This window comes from Lissotriton vulgaris, chromosome 12 (genome assembly GCF_964263255.1).
Source record: "Lissotriton vulgaris chromosome 12, aLisVul1.2, whole genome shotgun sequence".
Classification (NCBI taxonomy): domain Eukaryota; kingdom Metazoa; phylum Chordata; class Amphibia; order Caudata; family Salamandridae; genus Lissotriton; species Lissotriton vulgaris.
Genome location: NC_141700.1, coordinates 263,388,349 through 263,406,158, shown reverse-complemented (window position 1 = coordinate 263,406,158; position 17,810 = coordinate 263,388,349). Strand labels below are relative to the sequence as shown.

The 17,810-nt window shown below is 43.2% G+C and overlaps 1 protein-coding gene across 3 annotated transcripts in view; it reads left to right on the top strand.

Moving 5' to 3' along the window:
• Positions 1-17,810, top strand: part of KATNB1 (katanin regulatory subunit B1) — a 633,244-nt gene that overhangs the window by 235,185 nt on the left and 380,249 nt on the right. For all 3 annotated transcript variants that reach the window (XM_086945006.1, XM_086945005.1, XM_086945004.1), the window contains exon 11: positions 9,425-9,496. In XM_086945006.1, the coding sequence (XP_086801132.1) occupies positions 9,425-9,496 (72 nt within the window). The remainder of the gene's footprint in view (positions 1-9,424; positions 9,497-17,810) is intronic.

Sequence of the window (17,810 nt, the reverse complement as noted above, 5' to 3'; positions counted from 1 at the left end):
CGTCCGTCTTTTCAACTCAAAGTTTTATCAGAATTGAACATAAGAATGGAGTGAAAGTCTTTTACTAGTGTAAATAAGTTATCATCGGATACGCAACTGACCATGCTCCCTATACTCGGGTGACTATGTTACTGCAGATGTCCATCAGATCTGTCGTGACCAGTCCAAATGGATGTGATCTGGTAATACCCCGTATTCCAGTGCTTATTGATAAACCACCTACCCCTTTGCCCGTCCCTATCTTAGTTTCCGGTTATGATGTATTGCCACCCATGCTCCTCTTTACGTGTGCAGTCTAGTTAGGTCGAGCCTGGGCAACGCAGGCGGTGCTCTGTCCACTGTAAACTTTAACTGTTCATTGGTCAAATGGCTTAGTAGGCTCTCCTTTGAACTGCCTTGTCTCATTTTGTAATCTTTCATGTGACATCCCCTGCTACATGTGTTGTTGCTTGTAGGCTTTAATTACAGCCTCAGAGCGCTATTTTCTCAAATAGCAGGCAGGATATGCTCTCGCCTAACTCTTTTTTTTATTTTTATAACACACATTTGCCAGAGCTTAAGCTATTGGCACTGTAAATCACAATGCCTTATATTTATCTGTTTTAAAAACTCCACATAAATAAATGGCATTATCATTTAAAATGCCAATAGTTCAAATTCTCTCAAATGCGAGAACTATTGCATTGCAGATGCTTTTTTTGTTTGTCCTCCGTGTTCTGGAAAGGAAGCTGTCACTGCTGGACTTAATTAGATTTCAATGGCAATACGAAACTATCACCAAAGTATTTATGGCAGTGCTTGATTTTACAGCACTCTGGTAAGTGGAGAAGTGTGGCTCAATGGTTAGAGCGGCAGACCCTGATGCAGAAGTCTGGCCCGGACCAGGGTTCAATTCCCGCCTCGTCTGGTCTTGGGCTCAATTTCCCCGGACCTGATATTCTCGCCTCAGTGCCTATTCTAATCATGGGTCACACTCCGCAACTCTGGGCAAAAGCTTGCTTAATCTCCACGACGGCCCCAACAGCGCTAGGATGCCTGGCTTCACATTGGGGGTGCCCAGGAGTGGGCACTTCACAGGGAAAGGCCAGGAAGGGTTCCACAGCGATATGTGCAGAGCGCCTTGAGACCCCTTTGGGGGTGATTCGTGCGCTATATAAAAGCACTACATTTACATTTACATTTAAGCGGGGTCTGCACTCCAGCCCTCCTCTCACTCCTGGTGTTTAGACGTTTGTTAAATTTCCCTTCCTTTCGGTGCTGGTAGAGATGAGTGTTTCTGCTCCTTGGAGGTCCGTGTTTGCTTATCACAGTTACATCGAAAGTGGCTATTACTGAAGCTAGGCATCATGTTTTCAATGACTTCATATTCCCAGAAAACATGTTATTAGGTTTTGCATTTGTTGTATTAAATGTCAGAAGCTGGTAGTGTTGTTCCTGGAGCAAAGCACGCCTCAAAATTCGGTATTGCCAAGCCAGCACCTATGAGGAAAAACTAATTTAGCTGTGAGCTCTGCAGATTTTTAGTATTTTGTCGCTGAAGTCAAGCATACAAAATTTCACACCATTGCTCGGGGTGCATGTGCAAAAAACATCAGTTTCTTCAAATTGAACATCAGTTTTCAGGTGTCTTCTAATTGTCACAGCGGAAATCCTGGACTTAAAATAATATTTTGGCTGTGGAAATGAGTGTTGAGTGTCTCATTGTATTTAAATGATCTTAACAAAAAGTGGAATATAGAAGGGCTGTAAACTTGCATGAAGACACATTTAGTAAGTGTAGTTATTGGCTTCATAACTCGGTCCAAATGAGGTTACTTGGGTCTCTGCCTTTAGACGATCCTTCTCCCACCACATTTACCAAATAAAATTATCTACGTCTTAGCAAGTAACGTATATTTCGTCAATACTACGACTATACTCTCGTAATACACATGGTGACGAAGGACTGTTGACACGAGGTGCTTAAGGGTTATTTTAGAAAATCTACTACTACACGGGCACTTCCTACAGTACTTGTTTACCGTCTTGAATAGTACACGAATATGAAGATATTAGATGAGATATTGGTATTTTCGTCACTAGTTTCAAATGCACTTGAAAATTCTGTAGTCGAATACAACGGTCAAGCATAAGGCCAACTTTATTTTACACAGAAAATTCATACATGAATGTAAACGTATTTTCCCAACAAAGGTTGTTTTACCTAGTCGCTGTCTTCTGCTACTTGTGTCGCTTATTGACTTATGCTGCTCATCTAATCTCTCTGTAGCGGCATGCATTTGCTGCATGTTGAACGTTTACCTCACGCAGAGCTGTACATCCTCGGCAGTGTCATTAAAGGTTATTCCAACAAACAACAAAAGTGAAAAGGGTCTAAGGGGGATACGAGATTAGAGACCTATGAACACCCTACCCCTATTCAACTAATGAAAACACACAAAAGGGGTGCTAAAGGTCTGTAGTGGCTGGGAAGTGTCTGTTATATACTAAATGGATATATGTATAGACTGTGAGTGTGGGAGAGCAGAGAAAGAGTGAACCCATCACCCCACCCATTGGCGGAACCTCATCATCTGGGGTTTAGGAATCCAAACTGGTATCCACTAGGTGTCTCACCTTGAAGGAAATGTGAGGACAACTACTAGTGTGTAATCCACCAGTAATGGAAAGTCAGACAGCAGTGTGTAAAGGGCTGTGGGAAGTGAAAAAAAAAGTTGCAGTGTTCAAAAGATATGTGCTAATTGGAAAGTGATGAGATAAAATTGACTAACATGGTGCCTAATAGTAAACTTTATTCAGACGGTCACCATGGTGACAAGATTAAAAGCAGAGTGTGAATGGATGAAAGCAAATATTACCATCCTTAGATGAATCAATTGGTCGACATGTTTCAGCCTAAAAAGGCTTTCTTCAGGACCTATTACAACACTACTGCAACTGTGAAAGTTCAGTGAAAAAGTATATGTATAAGTACCATGCCAAACCAATAACCATTGTTATAAAACATCCAAACTGCAGTCAATCAAAGCTTAGACCATAGAATCTCCTTGCCCTGCAGGGTCACCATACCCTTAGATTTTTTATTGCACGTCGTGTGCTAGGGAGTCTCTCTGAGCTCTGCTCAGTCAGTGTTTCTACTGTTGCCCTTTTGAACTCCAGCTTAAGTATTATCTCTGCATTCATTTTTCTTCTGATGTACCACTCAGGAGTGGGAGTACCCATTTTTTCTTCATTATGTCAGAGTCTAAAAAAAGGTTTTTTAGGCCTGGTAAGACTTGTAGAAAGTCCAGACTTTATTTTGAGGACCCACATAAAGAATGCCTTTACTGTATATACCCAGACCATAAGCCCAGAGAGTGCAAGTACTGTCGTACCTTTTCTACAAAAACTCTTAAGGACTGTGAGGGTAGGCTGCTTCTCTGGCTGCAAAGAAAGAAAGCTGCAAAGGACTTTGATTCTGAGGCTGAGGAGAAGCTCCATACCTCCTCCAAGAAGAGAAAAGAAGAAGGTTTTTCTTCTTCTCTTAAAGATCCAAAAAAGGCCAGGTCTCGTAGTAAGGAGAGAGTTGAGGAGAAAGGAGGGAAAGGAAGCAAGTCTAGTCCCTCCTCATCACGTCAGAGATCAGGTTCTGCCCCTCCGTCGATTCCAGGGATTCTTCAAGTGACAGAAGACTCCAGTTGACGAATAAAGCACCATCTACAACCTCTGCTTCTGTGGGCGTTCCGTCGACACCTACTACGTCGAAGGTCAAGACGACGCAGCAGCCACATCGCCAAGAGCGGTGATGGTTTCTACATCTTCTCCCACGGTTAGGCCATTTCCGTCAACAAGAGTTTCACCGTCATCGGCTCAGCACGTTCGTTAACAGTCGACAGCTATCCCTCCGACGACGATTCTGTCGGCGATCCCGTTGACGATTGTCGGCAATCCCGTCGATGACCCCGTTGACTAGGGTGTAGATTGGTCAGCTTCTGAAACTGGCACCTTCCCTGGTGCAGGATTTTTCAAAGGTTTCTCCTCTGTCTCCTGCCTGCCTCCTAGACTTTCACGAGTCGGAAGATGATGTACCCTCCGGTCCTGCTAATAGTCCTTCGCAACTCCAGGTTAACTGCCAGGACTCGATGAAGAGATAACGAAGGATCCATCCACTGCAAGAACACTAATATTTTTCGGATAGGGAATGTCACGCTTCTCATCATTTGGATGCTTTGCAAGAACACTATCCGTATGATGAGTAGGAATATCAAACTCAGGAACCCTTCATTAACGTCCCCATTTCATTGCTATCTCACCTCTAGCTAATGCTCAACGACTATTATAAAAGATTTCCAGAAGCAATTTCTGCTCCTCCTCCCGCTCAGGAAGTCTCCACTCCAGCATTGCGGGTTCTATCTCCGCTGCAGAAGAGCTGCACTGTAACAACTCCTGCTCCGGTTACTGCGCAAAGTCAAGATGATGATGACCAGCAGTTAGAGGAAGGGGAATTACGTTTGGACCAGGATATCCACGACGAGTGGGATGACTATGTTATCCCCACTCCACCTTCTCCTTCTTCACCCTCAGCCGACTCTTCGTCCGCAGATATCGGAGGGTTTCACGATCTGCTAGAGTGCGCTTCCAGGCACTTTGACCTTCCCATGCCTGTTCAACAAACCAAGTGTTTTTTGTATGATTTTAAGCCTACTACGCAACGCTCCTCCCGTTACATCCCCATTGTGGACTTCTTGCGGCAGGAAGGCTTGAAATTAATTAAAACGCCAGCTTCTATTCATGCTGTAGTACCAAAGTTGGACCAGAAGTACAAGGCACCAGAAGCGTCTCCCGCGTGCCTGATCGGGCATCCCCGGCCTGATTCGGTCAGTAAGCAGGCAGCTCAAAGGAGGTCCAGCTACCCCTGAAAAGGAAGGGTGCCGTTTGGATAACATCAGCAAAAGGTTCTCCGCCTTGTTAGCCACTGCTATCAGAGCCTCCAACTCCTTAGCTAATCTTGGGAGGTATGACCACCAGATGTGGTCCGACATCTCGGCTTCGCTGGAATTCCTTCCAGAAGATGAGAAGGAGGCACCTGAGGTGCTGTCGGAAGGTGAAAATGCATTTTCAGAAACCATTGACGTGGCCATGGACATTTCGTCAACAGCAGGAGCAGTGGTGCTGAGACAGCAAGGGTGGCTGAAGGCTACTGCTTTTTGACCGGAGGTGCAGGCCAAAATTCTCGACATGCTATCTGATGGCAAATTACTATTTGGGAAGCATGTGGATGAGGCTTTGCAATCAATTAAAAAAGATACAGAGACTGCTAAATCTTTGATAAACCTTCAGCAAAAACTTTTTTCTTCCTTCCTGGGCAGAGGCAAAGGTCAATATCTCTCTCGCCCTCAGCTTCAACAGCATTTCCAGCCGTATCACCTACAGGGTTTTCATACACAGTACTCTTCTCAGCTCTTTCGACAAACCTCTTCATCGACCTACTCTAGACCAGCAGCACTTTGACGCCAACAACCAGGAGGTAGGGCCCACAACTCTAACAAGAGACAATAAGGTTCCACAGGCCCCTGCGTCCGCATTCCCACTTCAATTCGACTTCATTTGCTTCAAATTCTTCAAACAATGGAAACTTATATCTTCCGACAAGTGGGTGTTAGACGTATTTCTCCATGGTAACAGCGTGGAATTTGTTCAACAGCTTCCACACATGCCCTCTCGAAGGTCTTTTCATCGCCATCTCCGTATTCTCAAGAAGGAGGTCCGGTTGCTCTTAATCAAGCAGGCAATCGAAGAAGTGCTGCCCGATCAACACAATCTGGGGTTCTATTCCCACTTCTTTTCAATAAAAAGAAAGACGAGAAAATGGAGGCAGATAATGAACTTAAAATCACTGAACAAGTTAACCAAATCCCAATCTTTCAGAATGTTATCGCTCTAGGAAATTCTGCTTCTAATGGATACAGGAGACTATATGTCTTCACTGGATCTTCTAGACGCTTACTTTCACGTTCCCATTCACTCAAAACATTGTCAGTTTTTGAAGTTCTAGGTGGCAGGGTGCCATTACCAATTTCAAGTACTGCTTTCGGGCTGAAATCGGCTCCAAGAATCTTCACCAAGAGCTTTGCTCTGGTGGCGGCTTTTCTACGGTGAACCGGTCATCAAGTATTCCCTGATCTAGACGACTGGTTGGTCAAAGCCCCCAAAAGATCCGACGCCTGTGTCCAACTCTTTCGCTCCCTGGGTCTCAGAATCAACTGGGAAAAATCCTCCATGGATCCCTCCAGGTTAATAGTGTTTCTGGGAGCAACTCTGGACACTACACTCTCGAAAGCCTTTCCTACAGAAGAAAGAATCCTATGACTGCAAAGGACAGTGAGGGGTCTGTCCGCAAAAAGGTACGTTTTAGTAAGGACATACACATCAATTCTAGGGACGATGTCATCCTGTATCCCACTGATTTTAAATTGCCGCTGAAGGTCGAGGCCTCTCCAGGAGGAGCTCAACGCTCAATGGAGGCAATCCCAAGGCTCATTTGTGGCCTTCCTATCAATCACTTCGAGGATAGTCTCAGCAATTTCCTGGTGGACAGTCAAAGACAATCTTTCACAGGGTCTGACTTTCCTCATGAAGAAGCCTAGGTTGGTCATGACTTCAGACGCTTCCATGGACGAATGGGGGCTCACCTGCAAAGACTGCAGGACCATGGAAAATGGTTGGTTCAGGAAGCTCAGTGTCGCATACACTTATTGGAACTCCAAGCGGTCTTTCTGAGTCTTCAATCATTCCTGCCAAAAATCAGGAGATCATCGATCCTGATCTGCACGGTCAACACCACCACCATGTTTTATCTATTAAAGCAGGGAGGGACAAGATCTCAGACCCTCTCAAACCTGGCTCAACAGATTTAGGAATGACTGATAGCCAACGAGATACTGATTCAGGTTCAGCATCTGCCGGTAGTCCAGAACGATTTAGCAGATTCACTCAGCAGAGACACAAGGCAGTGTAACAAATTGCAACTAGGCAACGAGCAGTTGCTAAAGGTATTTCACTGCTGGGGATTTCCAACCCTAGATCTGTTCGCTACATCTCTCAACAAAAAATGCAGATCCTTCGCCAGCAGGTTCCCTCAACCAGGCTGTCTGGGAAATGGATTCCACTTCTCATGGGAGGGAGCGTTTGCCTACGCATTCTCTCCGTTCCCTCTCATTCCAAAAGTTCAAACGGGAACCTTGCCGTATCATTCAAATAGCCCCGGCGGGGGCGCAGCAATACTGGTTCACAGAACAGTTTAGCTTCTCACAGTGTTCTCCGATTCACTTGCAACCAAAAGAAAATCTCCTTTCCATGAACCAGGGTCAAGTAGTTCATCCCCAGATATGCACGCTCAACTTGACAGCCTGGCTCCTCATGACACAGAGTTCGGCTGATTAAAGATTTCTGAGGAATGCCAAGCAAAACTAGAGAATGCTTGTGCTCCCTCCACAATAAATTGTTACTAGGCCAAGTGAATGAATGAATGAATTAATGAATGTAAAACAGTGTAAAGCACTAACTTTGCCAAGTGGAAAATGTTCTGTATATGGTGTGCCACAAACTCTCTTGAACCGCTTTCTTCGTCACCTGAGGATGTTTTACCTTATCTATTATCTCTGGCGAAGGCTGGTTTGGCGTATGCATCCATCAGGGTACACTTGGCAGCAATCTCCAGGTACAGACGATTTTCTGGTTGTTTGTCCCTGTGGTCTAATAGACTAATAAAGGAGTTCATGAGAACTTTTCAGGATTTACCCTCCAGTAAGACCTCCTCCAGTACAATGACAGTTAAATACTGTCCAGTTGCAGCTTATGAAATCACCTTTTGAACCTATCCGCAAATGCGACTTAAAGTATCTCTCTTGGAAGGTGGCCTTCCTGTTCGCTATCTCCTCAGCAAGACGTGTTACTGAGATCCAATCCTTCACAACAATGGAGCCTTACCTTCAATTCTTTCCAGACAAGGTGATTCTATGGCTAAACCTTTGGCATTTCACCTAAATGAACCAATGGTTTTCCCCCCTTCTTAGCGGCTCCTTCTTCACCAGCTGAGAGGGCACTCCATTCTCTGGACATTAACAGATGTCTGAAATTCTACTTGCAAAAGACTCAACCTTTCAGAAAGTCTACTCAGCTACTTGTTACTTTTTCTGCCCCTAGGAAGGGTCAGACTTTGACACAGGTGTCTATCGCTCATTGGGTCTCATCAATTATTCTCTTTTGTCATGAGAGGGCTGGCAGTCCTCTGGTTGCCAAAGCCGCAGCGCACTCAACACGTAAGGTGGCAGCTTCCTCCGCCCTGTTCGCTGGAGTGTCCTTGATTGATATCTGCAGGACAGCGACGTGGGCGAACATCCATACCTTCACAAAGTATTACTGCTTGGATACCTGGCAGAAGGGGGATGTGGCAGTTGGTCAAGCTACTTTGAGGCATTTATTCGCATGAGGTATGATGTTTAAGCCTGTTCCTTACTATATAAGTTTACTGTTTGTTTTGATAACATGATTCAAATATTCTCGAACATTTTTCCATTTTTGTATATATGTATATATATATATATCTTTTAGCATTCAAATACATTATTGTGAGTTCATGTTATATAATTTGTTTTTTGTGTCGCATGGTAAGATGGTTCACCTTCCCGCTACCTTCGGCCTTTTGTTTTTGTGAGTACTGCTTGCTATTCTGATTCAAGCATGTGAACCTATAAAAAATACAATACTGGAGAAAACAAGTTACTTACCTGTACACTCTGGTTCTCCAGTATTGATATATTTTATAGATTCACATGCAACCCTCCCTTCTCCCCTCTTCAGGTTCACCTTCCATACCTCTTCATTACCTAGGGCACTCACGCTCGAAATCTGAGGGTATGGTGGCCCTACAGGGGAAGGAGATTTTATGGTCTAAGCTCTAATTGGCTGGAGTTTGGATATTTTATAACAATTATTATTGGTTACTAAAGTTAAAGAATTCTTATGGGCTTTTCAGTGTTAAGCTTTCATACTGCTATTTTACTGTTACCATGGGACTCAAACCATGACGTCAGGGAAGATTCAAGCATGTGAATCTATAAAAGATACCAATACTGGAGCACCACGGTGTACAGCTAAGTAACTTGTTTTTTGTTGATCTTAATAACCAGATCAGTTTGGAAAATGTAACCTACAATAAGCTATTTATAGGATTTTTAGCCTGACAAAATGTCAGTTTCCATTTTTTTAAGTGTTGTTTTTAGTATTATTGGGAGTGTTTGGGGATCCAGTGGGCAGGTGAGAATATTCTAATGTTAATGATTTTGAGAAGTATTCCTAGAGGGCATAGCTACGATAACAAGTAAAGTGAATAGTATACTTGTTAATTTTCATTTTGTATTTTCTGTGTGTATTTTGTTTTCAGAACAATTAGGTACTGGGATCTTGAGAAGTTCCAGGTTGTTGGCTGCACAGAAAGCGGAACGAGTGCAGTTAGGTATGTAACTCCCCACAGTTAATGTTTTATGCCACTAACTTTTCACATTTTTGCCATCTTATGTTACTAACATGGCACTGCCTGGTTAAAACACTGTCTCTGGATTGTATGCACTGCATGGTGTTTCAGAAACAAATATCCCTTTTGGATTCATTTTTTTAGCAAAGCGATCAAATTTGTGGCTTCTGGTAACAAATATTTCACTTATGGCACAAAGCACACACTCCTATGTTTGAAAGGCTCTGCCTGCTCTAGTTTCAGTAATGTCTTATTGCTGCAGTCTTAATGCACTGATAGTGCTACTGTTAGATGAACTTCAGCCATTTTGAGTTGTAGGAAGCTGATGTGCTATTCTGTTCAACTCTGACATGTTAGACTTCTGAAGTCTTAAAGGTTTGGTCTAGTATACACATCCACAGTAAACTTGCACTTAGTGAATTTTTGTTTTGTCAGAATCTGAGAATTATGACAGGAAGCTATATTCCAAATTCCTTTAGAACCTCCTGCTAGAGGATCATCAATGGATTAAAAGCCCGTCTGAAGTGAATGATTGGGGGGATAAAATTGATATTATCAAAATGAAAAGCTGCAATATACAGGTGTCACACTTTCGAAAAGTAATGTACATCTCAGATTAGATCAGTTACTTTTATGGATTATCTTTGGAATTTGGTTAGTACTATGCAGAAGTATTCCTCCAAACACCATTTAGAAAATCATAGTCTCAAGCGTCTGACATGTGATAAGCGAGGGTGTTCTGTGGAGATGAAACCCTTGGAAGAGATGCATGTTAGGGTGTTAAAATTCCAAGTGATGCAAGCTAAATTGCAGAATCTGCAAGCTGTTCAGAGGCAGACTGGATAGAGTTCCACAAAGGAAATGAGCTGTGTGAGAATCCAGAAGGACTGCTGGAAAAGATGTCTCAGTGAAAATGCTGCAGTTTTATCTGAATAGGAATGGCATTTGTATCATAGTGGTTTAAGGAGAGCCAGTGAAAGCTTATGTGATGAGCTAAGAGTAAATGCCAGAAACAACAAGAATGTGAGTGCAATAGTGTATACATTTCCCTCCTTTGTGGGATCTTCATTGTTTTTTATGTAGTGGTACTGGGTATTTTATATAGCACAGTGTTAGCCTATTACTTGGTCGTTTTGTTGTTTCTGCAGACATCAATCTGTGGTCATGTTTTACCCAGCAGAGGCTTTTCTTCTCTAACCAATTTTGGGTTCGTTTCCATTAGAGAGGTATTCTGTACAGTTGGGTTACTTGCAACCTCCAGCCAAACCCATGTAAAGTTAAGTCTATAGTGGGTTGTCTTTGCTAGCTTAACTCATGTGACAGTCGAGTGTACAGTGGGTTGTCTTTGCATGAGGGTTCAGCTATTGAGACACTCCTAAGCTGTGTCGGCAGTGGTGATAAATCGTATACCCTTCCAAATGCCATACTTGATTGCATGTCAGTTTTTCTAGTGCGGTGTTTGTGGATCTTCTGTTTCTCATTTGATGCATATTATTCTATTTTGAACTTGAGGAACAATTTAGTTCAATGAAATGTATATTGATATACATTAACTATATTTGGGTAAAAAAGAAAAACAGTTGGTGTAAGTCTTACTTTAAAATCCTAAAGTTGCGTTTCATGAAATCCTTGGCACACAGGGACAGCAAAAAAATACTGAAAATTATGTGTAGCTGTTTCAAAATTTACATGACTTGCCCTACCCCTAGTTCCTTGAAGAACTGCCAGGAGTGGAATCATGGTAAGAGGTAGAAATAGATAAATATTATTTCCGGTGCTTTTTAAAACATAACCTAATCTTAGTCTACATATGTTTTCTATTCCTGCTGCAGAGAAACGTAACCAGTGCAAAATAAATGTAGAGTCATCTTTAATTTCTGACTTTTGATTGGGAGATCCAGTCAGAACCAAATTTGCAGCACCCATGTAACAGATTACTGAATTACATTTCCAAGTATGCATGTCGAAATATTTGGTTATGAAATAATATTCACCTAAAGTTGGTGACAGTAAATTTAAATTCTTGCTGGATGAATTTCAATTCACAGTTGCTATTTGCTCTGCCACTTAATAGGAGCTTTAATGAGCTCCACATGGCCTCAGACATGTCCTGCGATCTTGAATTTTGAGATGATGAGTCTCTTGAAAATATATTGTCACAAGTGGTCTTGCCTGAGCAGAACATGCATTATACTGTCTCTATAATGAGAATTGGGGCTAGATCAATTTGATCATTTTAGGATCACCATCAGTGATAGATAAGCCCTTTGAACCCCCATGCCTCTACTGAGAGAATCTGTTTGAAGCTAAATGTAAAACATACTTCCCTGAATTTCTGAGTAGAATATTATTTCTGGTACGCCAGAAACCTGCGAGTGGAATTGTTCTCTCTCCAAACAAGATTCTCTGTCTACAGAACATGTCTGCAGAGCAGTGAAACCAACCTGTTTTTCTGGTTGGGGGTTCACATGCATATTAGAGCACCATCTAGTGAGAAAGCTATGCATGCGAGTGCAAGAAGCCTTTGGAATTCTATGTGCATTGTTTGCTAAGAGGAGCCTGAGACCAGAGGAAGCGTATGATCAGTGAAACTGAACATAGCTAGCTGGATTTAGTGAAACTAGCCTGTTCAGAAACCTCCAACTTGCTTTGAAGATTTTGTGAATTTGAGTCTTTGAGCCACCAAGATCCAATGCTTGGAGCTGCTATTAGTATTATACTGTGTCAATTGAATCCTCATTGAGCCAGTGCCACATATGGGATCTTGTCCTGGTCGGAACCTGTTACACACCATCTACAGGAGTATCAAATCTTTGAACTGTCTGTGTTGATGTTTGATTCCACACTGACAGGCAGTGCTTCATAGTTCAAGCTATTACCCAACATCCTATCCCTGTAAGTTTGATGCAATACAGTCTTCTAAAGCCAGAGACCCAGCAACATCAAACCATGTTTTGATCTCCATTTTTAGACCAGCAATTTGTTTCCCATAAATTGACCTTTTAAGTCAGAGCAGCAGCACTACTAAGTAGGTCTTTAAGCCTCTCAGGCGGATTGCTAAAATTCAATCCCACTTTAACAGATGAACCCAAATGGTTAAAGTTTCTGATTTAATGTAGCTGTATTAAAAAAAAAACTGTGTGTAAAATTGGACTATTTGTGGTCTACATCTTTGGTTTAATATCTTTACCATATGTCATTCTGAATATGTGTAGTCCTTTGTGTCTTAAATTTATAATGATTTTGTGAGCTGTTGTACTCCTACCATGCCACAGGCTGTTTCTCAAAAGCTGTCCTGCTGCTTAAACCAGATTGCACAGATTGGGCTAAGATTTTCTTAACGGGAACCAGGAACGAGCACACTCGAACCACACTTAGTCTGTCACTCCTCCCTTGCATATCTCCCTTAGTCTAGCATTCCAATTCCCTACTGTCTCCGTCTGTTAGAGCAAATTCACTTTCTAAACCTCCATGCCTGCATTGGAACGGATTCATGTCCTTGACCCGAAGTGCCTATCTATACTGGCTGTTCAGTTTTTAGAGGCTTTGACTCTCCTTAGGTATCAGTTTCAGATTATCATTCTTTTTTGTCTTCTGCTAAACTACATAAACCATCGAGACCACCAATGCGTATCAATTTACTTTCATATGCTGATATGGCCAGAAATGCTGTCGAGGTGGTGTCTTTCCAACCTAGACAAGGTGTGTTTCAACTTAATTCGTTTTGAAACTTTGGTACTGGCCTCTGGGCCTAAAATCATTGTCTTTGAGGCCCTGAGTCATTGACCTAGAAAGATAAAGCTGCCTACTTTATTGCAGAATCTTCATTGATACTCCTATATATATAATAATTCCCCACTTTATTTTGAAAGATAGTGTACAAATCTAACATGCTCAGTGTGAAAAAGGGTATCCTCCAAGAAGTCTGTCAAGGCAGCATCTTAATGATAGACGCCTGCTACCAAGCATTGCATTTGCGTAGGCAAACAAGGCTACTGTGCCTTTAATAAGCCTATTTGTTTCTAATTCCAAAACATACTATACTAGCAGTTGCCTCTCAGCCAGTGTGTTTTTCTGGCTTGTAGGAGTGGGACTTAAGAACACAGAGCGTTTTTTTTTACCCCTCATCTTCAATTGGCAGGAAACAAACACCCCAGACTGCCCTGAGGTCTGCTAAGTCAGCCTTCCATAGAGGAATAGTGACAGTTTTCATCTTGGAGAAGCAGTTTCTTTAGGTTCTCCAGTAACATTTTTCAGTCTAAAAGTCTTCATGTTTGTGACCTACTCTTCATGTAGCAGGAAACAAATGCTCCAGACTGCCTTCAGGTCTGCTTAATCACCCTTCCAGAGAGGAATAGGGAAAAGAGCCTATAAAGAGAGTTCTATTTCTACTGTGTCTTAGCTCTCAGCCCCAAAGGGCTGCCTGAGCGGGGGATCCAGGGTGGAAAGAACCAGAAGGCAATATAAATAGAGGCTTCTTCATTCCCTCCGCTCCCAGTGCCTTCGAACACACTCAACATGAAAGAGATTGACTGCAGTCAGAGATGCAGCACAAAAGTGTTCGCCTTTCGAAATTTGATCTTTATGGATGTCAAAGCACCAACATTAAATGTTGGTGTGCTCCCCTCTCTAACTTCCCGTTACACAGGCTTTACTGCTGAGACCAGTATCTCCATGAGATACTCGACATCTGAGCTTTACAATCCTCCCCTCAGGTCGATGTTAAGAGTGTCTTTATCTTCAGCATCTTCAATAGCGAAAGCATAATTACCAAGGAAAAGAATATCCCGGGGTGTGATACCATCTTAGAGATCTTACAACTTGGCTCATTTGGTAGGCTTTTCCTAGTACCTGACCTTTTGGAACTAGCAGAAGAGACATGTTTGACTTCTGCTACATTTACAGTGGCAATACATCACCTCTTAAATAAGTGCAGGCCTCTGTTGCAAGACCAGGCTTTTCTTTGCCTTTATCGTCAGCTATACTTGGTAATAATGTCAACAGTTAGAAAGTTCAACATTTTAGCCCCAGAAATTTATGTCCAAACCCCCTCCATGAAAGGGAAAATAAAACAATGAACTGTGCCTGAAGGAAGATCTATGGTACAGCTGCCACTGTCATTCCGTGCTCCTCAATTGGTACTCCTCTCTGATGAGGGCTTGTACATCACAACACTTAAAAGAGGGGCAAAACATGAAAGTGACAGATGGGTCATATGAATCGTGCAGGAAGAATGTTTGCCCCTTTTCAGAAAACCACTACCTCCTTTATCACTAGCATCCGCACCATCTAGCCAGTCTGCACAAGAAACCTCTTTCTTGCAAGAGCAGAAAGCAGTAGAATTAGTCAACCAGTCGCAAAAGATGGAAGGCATCTAATCAAGATATTTCTTAATCAAAAAGAGAGGCAGAAAGAAGGATTTCAGGCCCATCCTACACCCTCATCTAGACAACAAGTGAATCACGAAGGAGACATTCCAGGTGCTACCTTTACATTAAATAATTTGTCATCTGAGAACAAGAGACTGGGATGGGTGTGATCAACAACCAGAATGCGTATTTCAACATCCCAGTCATAAATAATCGCAGGAAGTTCCTTTCTTTTTTGGTAGGGAAGAAGAATACTTGGTATGCTATTGTCTTTTTCGGGCTGAAGTTCACTCCTAAGTCCTTCTCCAAATATTTGGCTTTGGTAGCCACCCACTTATGACGTTAGAATATCTATGTGCACCCATACATGGACAATAGCCTACTGGAAGCCAGCAACCCAATCAAACTGAAATGTATTCAGAGCACAATCTTTATTCATTGATTAGGCCCTGCCATGTTAATTATCAGAATTCTACTATAACTCCAGTTTAACCCCAGACTTATTCGGTGTGGCCTTGGAAACAAGACATAGAACACTGTTTTTTTCATTCTGGGGACAGAGTATTATCCAGTATCAACCACTCTGAAAGTGTCCAAATCCAACAGGCAGTCGGATTTCATTCCTTGTGGGCTCAGTGGCTTTATGCTTTGATTGATTGATTGATTGAATGGTGATTTGTGTAAGCGCTACTTTGCCCAGAGGCGTCAAGGCGCAAAAGATGGAATAAAAGCCAGATACTGATATAAGTAACAGGGAGAGGAGACCTAAGAGTAGGCTTCAGTAAAGAGCAAAGTTTTCAGGCCCTTTCAGAAGAGCAGCAGGGAATCCTGGCCCCGGAGTTCCAAAGGGAGCTCATTCCAAAGTCTGGGGGCTAAAGAAGAGAAGGCCTTACCACCCCATCTCGCTTTAGCGATTCGGGGAATAGTTAACAAATACTGACCCGAGGAGCGCAGTGCTCTGCCTGGGATATAGTTCGACACTAGGGTCCTAATGCCCTCCGCACCAGCACCGTGAAGAGCCTTGTGAGTGATGGTTAGGATTTTAAATGTAATTCTGGCATGCACCGGAAGCCAGTGAAGACTATTCCTGATCCTAGTCCCTGAAGAGCGTCTGGGGGCATTGACAACGAATCTTGCTACCTGGTTCTGGACGACCTGCAGGCGATGGAGCAATTTGGTGCTCATGCCAAGGTATAAAGCATTGCAGTAGTCCAGTCGCGAGGATAGCAGGGCGACTGCGACCTGTTTCCGGGCATCAGGGGAGAGGTAAAGGGTAAGTTTTCTAAGTATCCTTAGGACCCCGCAGCAGGTTGAAACGGTTCTGCTTACTTGCTTATCAAAAGCAAGTGAGGTGTCAAATATAACTCCCAAATTACGGACGGTGAGGGAGGGCTGGGGACAAGATCCAAGTGTCTGAGGCCACCACTCATCTGACCAAATCTCCTTATTGCCCCCGAAGACCAAGATCTCCGTTTTCTCCCATTAAGTTTAAGAAAGTTCGAGGCCATCCAGCCCGCCACTGCTTCCATACAATTTCGGAAGTTTAGGGCCGTGGTCTCGACAGAATGGGACAAGGAGACCATAATCTGGGTTTCATCGGCGTACAAGAGCACTTCCAGTCCAAAAGATCTAACCAGCCTAGCAAGAGGGGCCACGCCACGTAAATGTTGAACAATGTGGGACTCAAAGCAGAGCCCTGCGGTACCCCACATTGCAAAGGCATGGCGTTGGAAAGGAAGTCACCCAGTTTGACTCTTTGCTCCCGATGGTTGAGGAAGGAAGTGAGGAGGCTGAGAGCCCGACCCTTCACCCCCGTCTCACTGAGGCGGGAGGCCAGAATGGTAGGGGACAGGGTGTCAAACGCTGCCGTAAGGTCGAGTAGGATCAGAAGAGTAGTCTGACCACTATCGACCTTGGCGCAGATATTATTGACCACCACTGTAAGGGCTGACTCAGTACTATGCGCCTTACGGAAGCCATGCTGAGATGGATCAAGCAGGCAGGTCTTATCTAAGAAAGCGCTGAGATGGAAATTCAAATGAGCATCCAACATCTTAGCTGGAGCGGGGAGAAGGGAAATGGGGCGAAAGTTCTTCAGAATCCCCGGGTCCAAGGAGGCCTTTTTTAAAAGAGGCTTGACGATGGCATAGTATAGAGCCCAAGACTTCACATGAGACATCTACAGCAATACTTGAAGGACTCCGAAGGAGAATAACTGAGATGACAAGCTTAATTTGTCACAATCAGCAAGGCAGCCTATAGCCTAATCGTGCAAATGTAAAGAATTTTTCTCTGATTAGACTACTAAGATCGAATCTGAACTACGTTCAGCCTCGGAGCACCTGTCGACCGCCCCTCCTAACTCCCTAATTTCTTTTGGGTCGAATGATGTCCTGTTCGGTCAGCTCAAACAACCCCTCATGGAGCATTTTCAATACTTTGGATGAAAATACTATATGCAAAATGCTAGCTACTCTGAAACCATCTAACCATTTCAACGGCCCCTTGCCATCAAACTTCTTCCTGAGATCAGAGCCTCCTTAATCCCACTCTGGACGAAGATTGTCAATGCTTCACTTCTGCAAAGTGCCATTCCGGACTGCCTAATATCTGGGCAGGTTACCCTTATTCTAAAGAAACCGTCCGCAGACCCCTCTGACCTATACAACTTTTGCCCAATTTCTAACATTCCCACGTTGGCAAAGCTCCTGGAGAAATGTGTGCATGTCCGCCTTTGCGACCACTTGAACAATTCCGACTCCTGGACCAATTTCAATCCTGTTTCCACCAGGGTCATAGCACAGAAACTGCTCTCACTCATATTTTAGATAACACGCTTAGATTGCTAGATCAAAACAACTCTTGCCTACTGATCCTCCTTGACCTCTCATCAGCCTTTGATACTGTTAAACATGACAACCTAATTG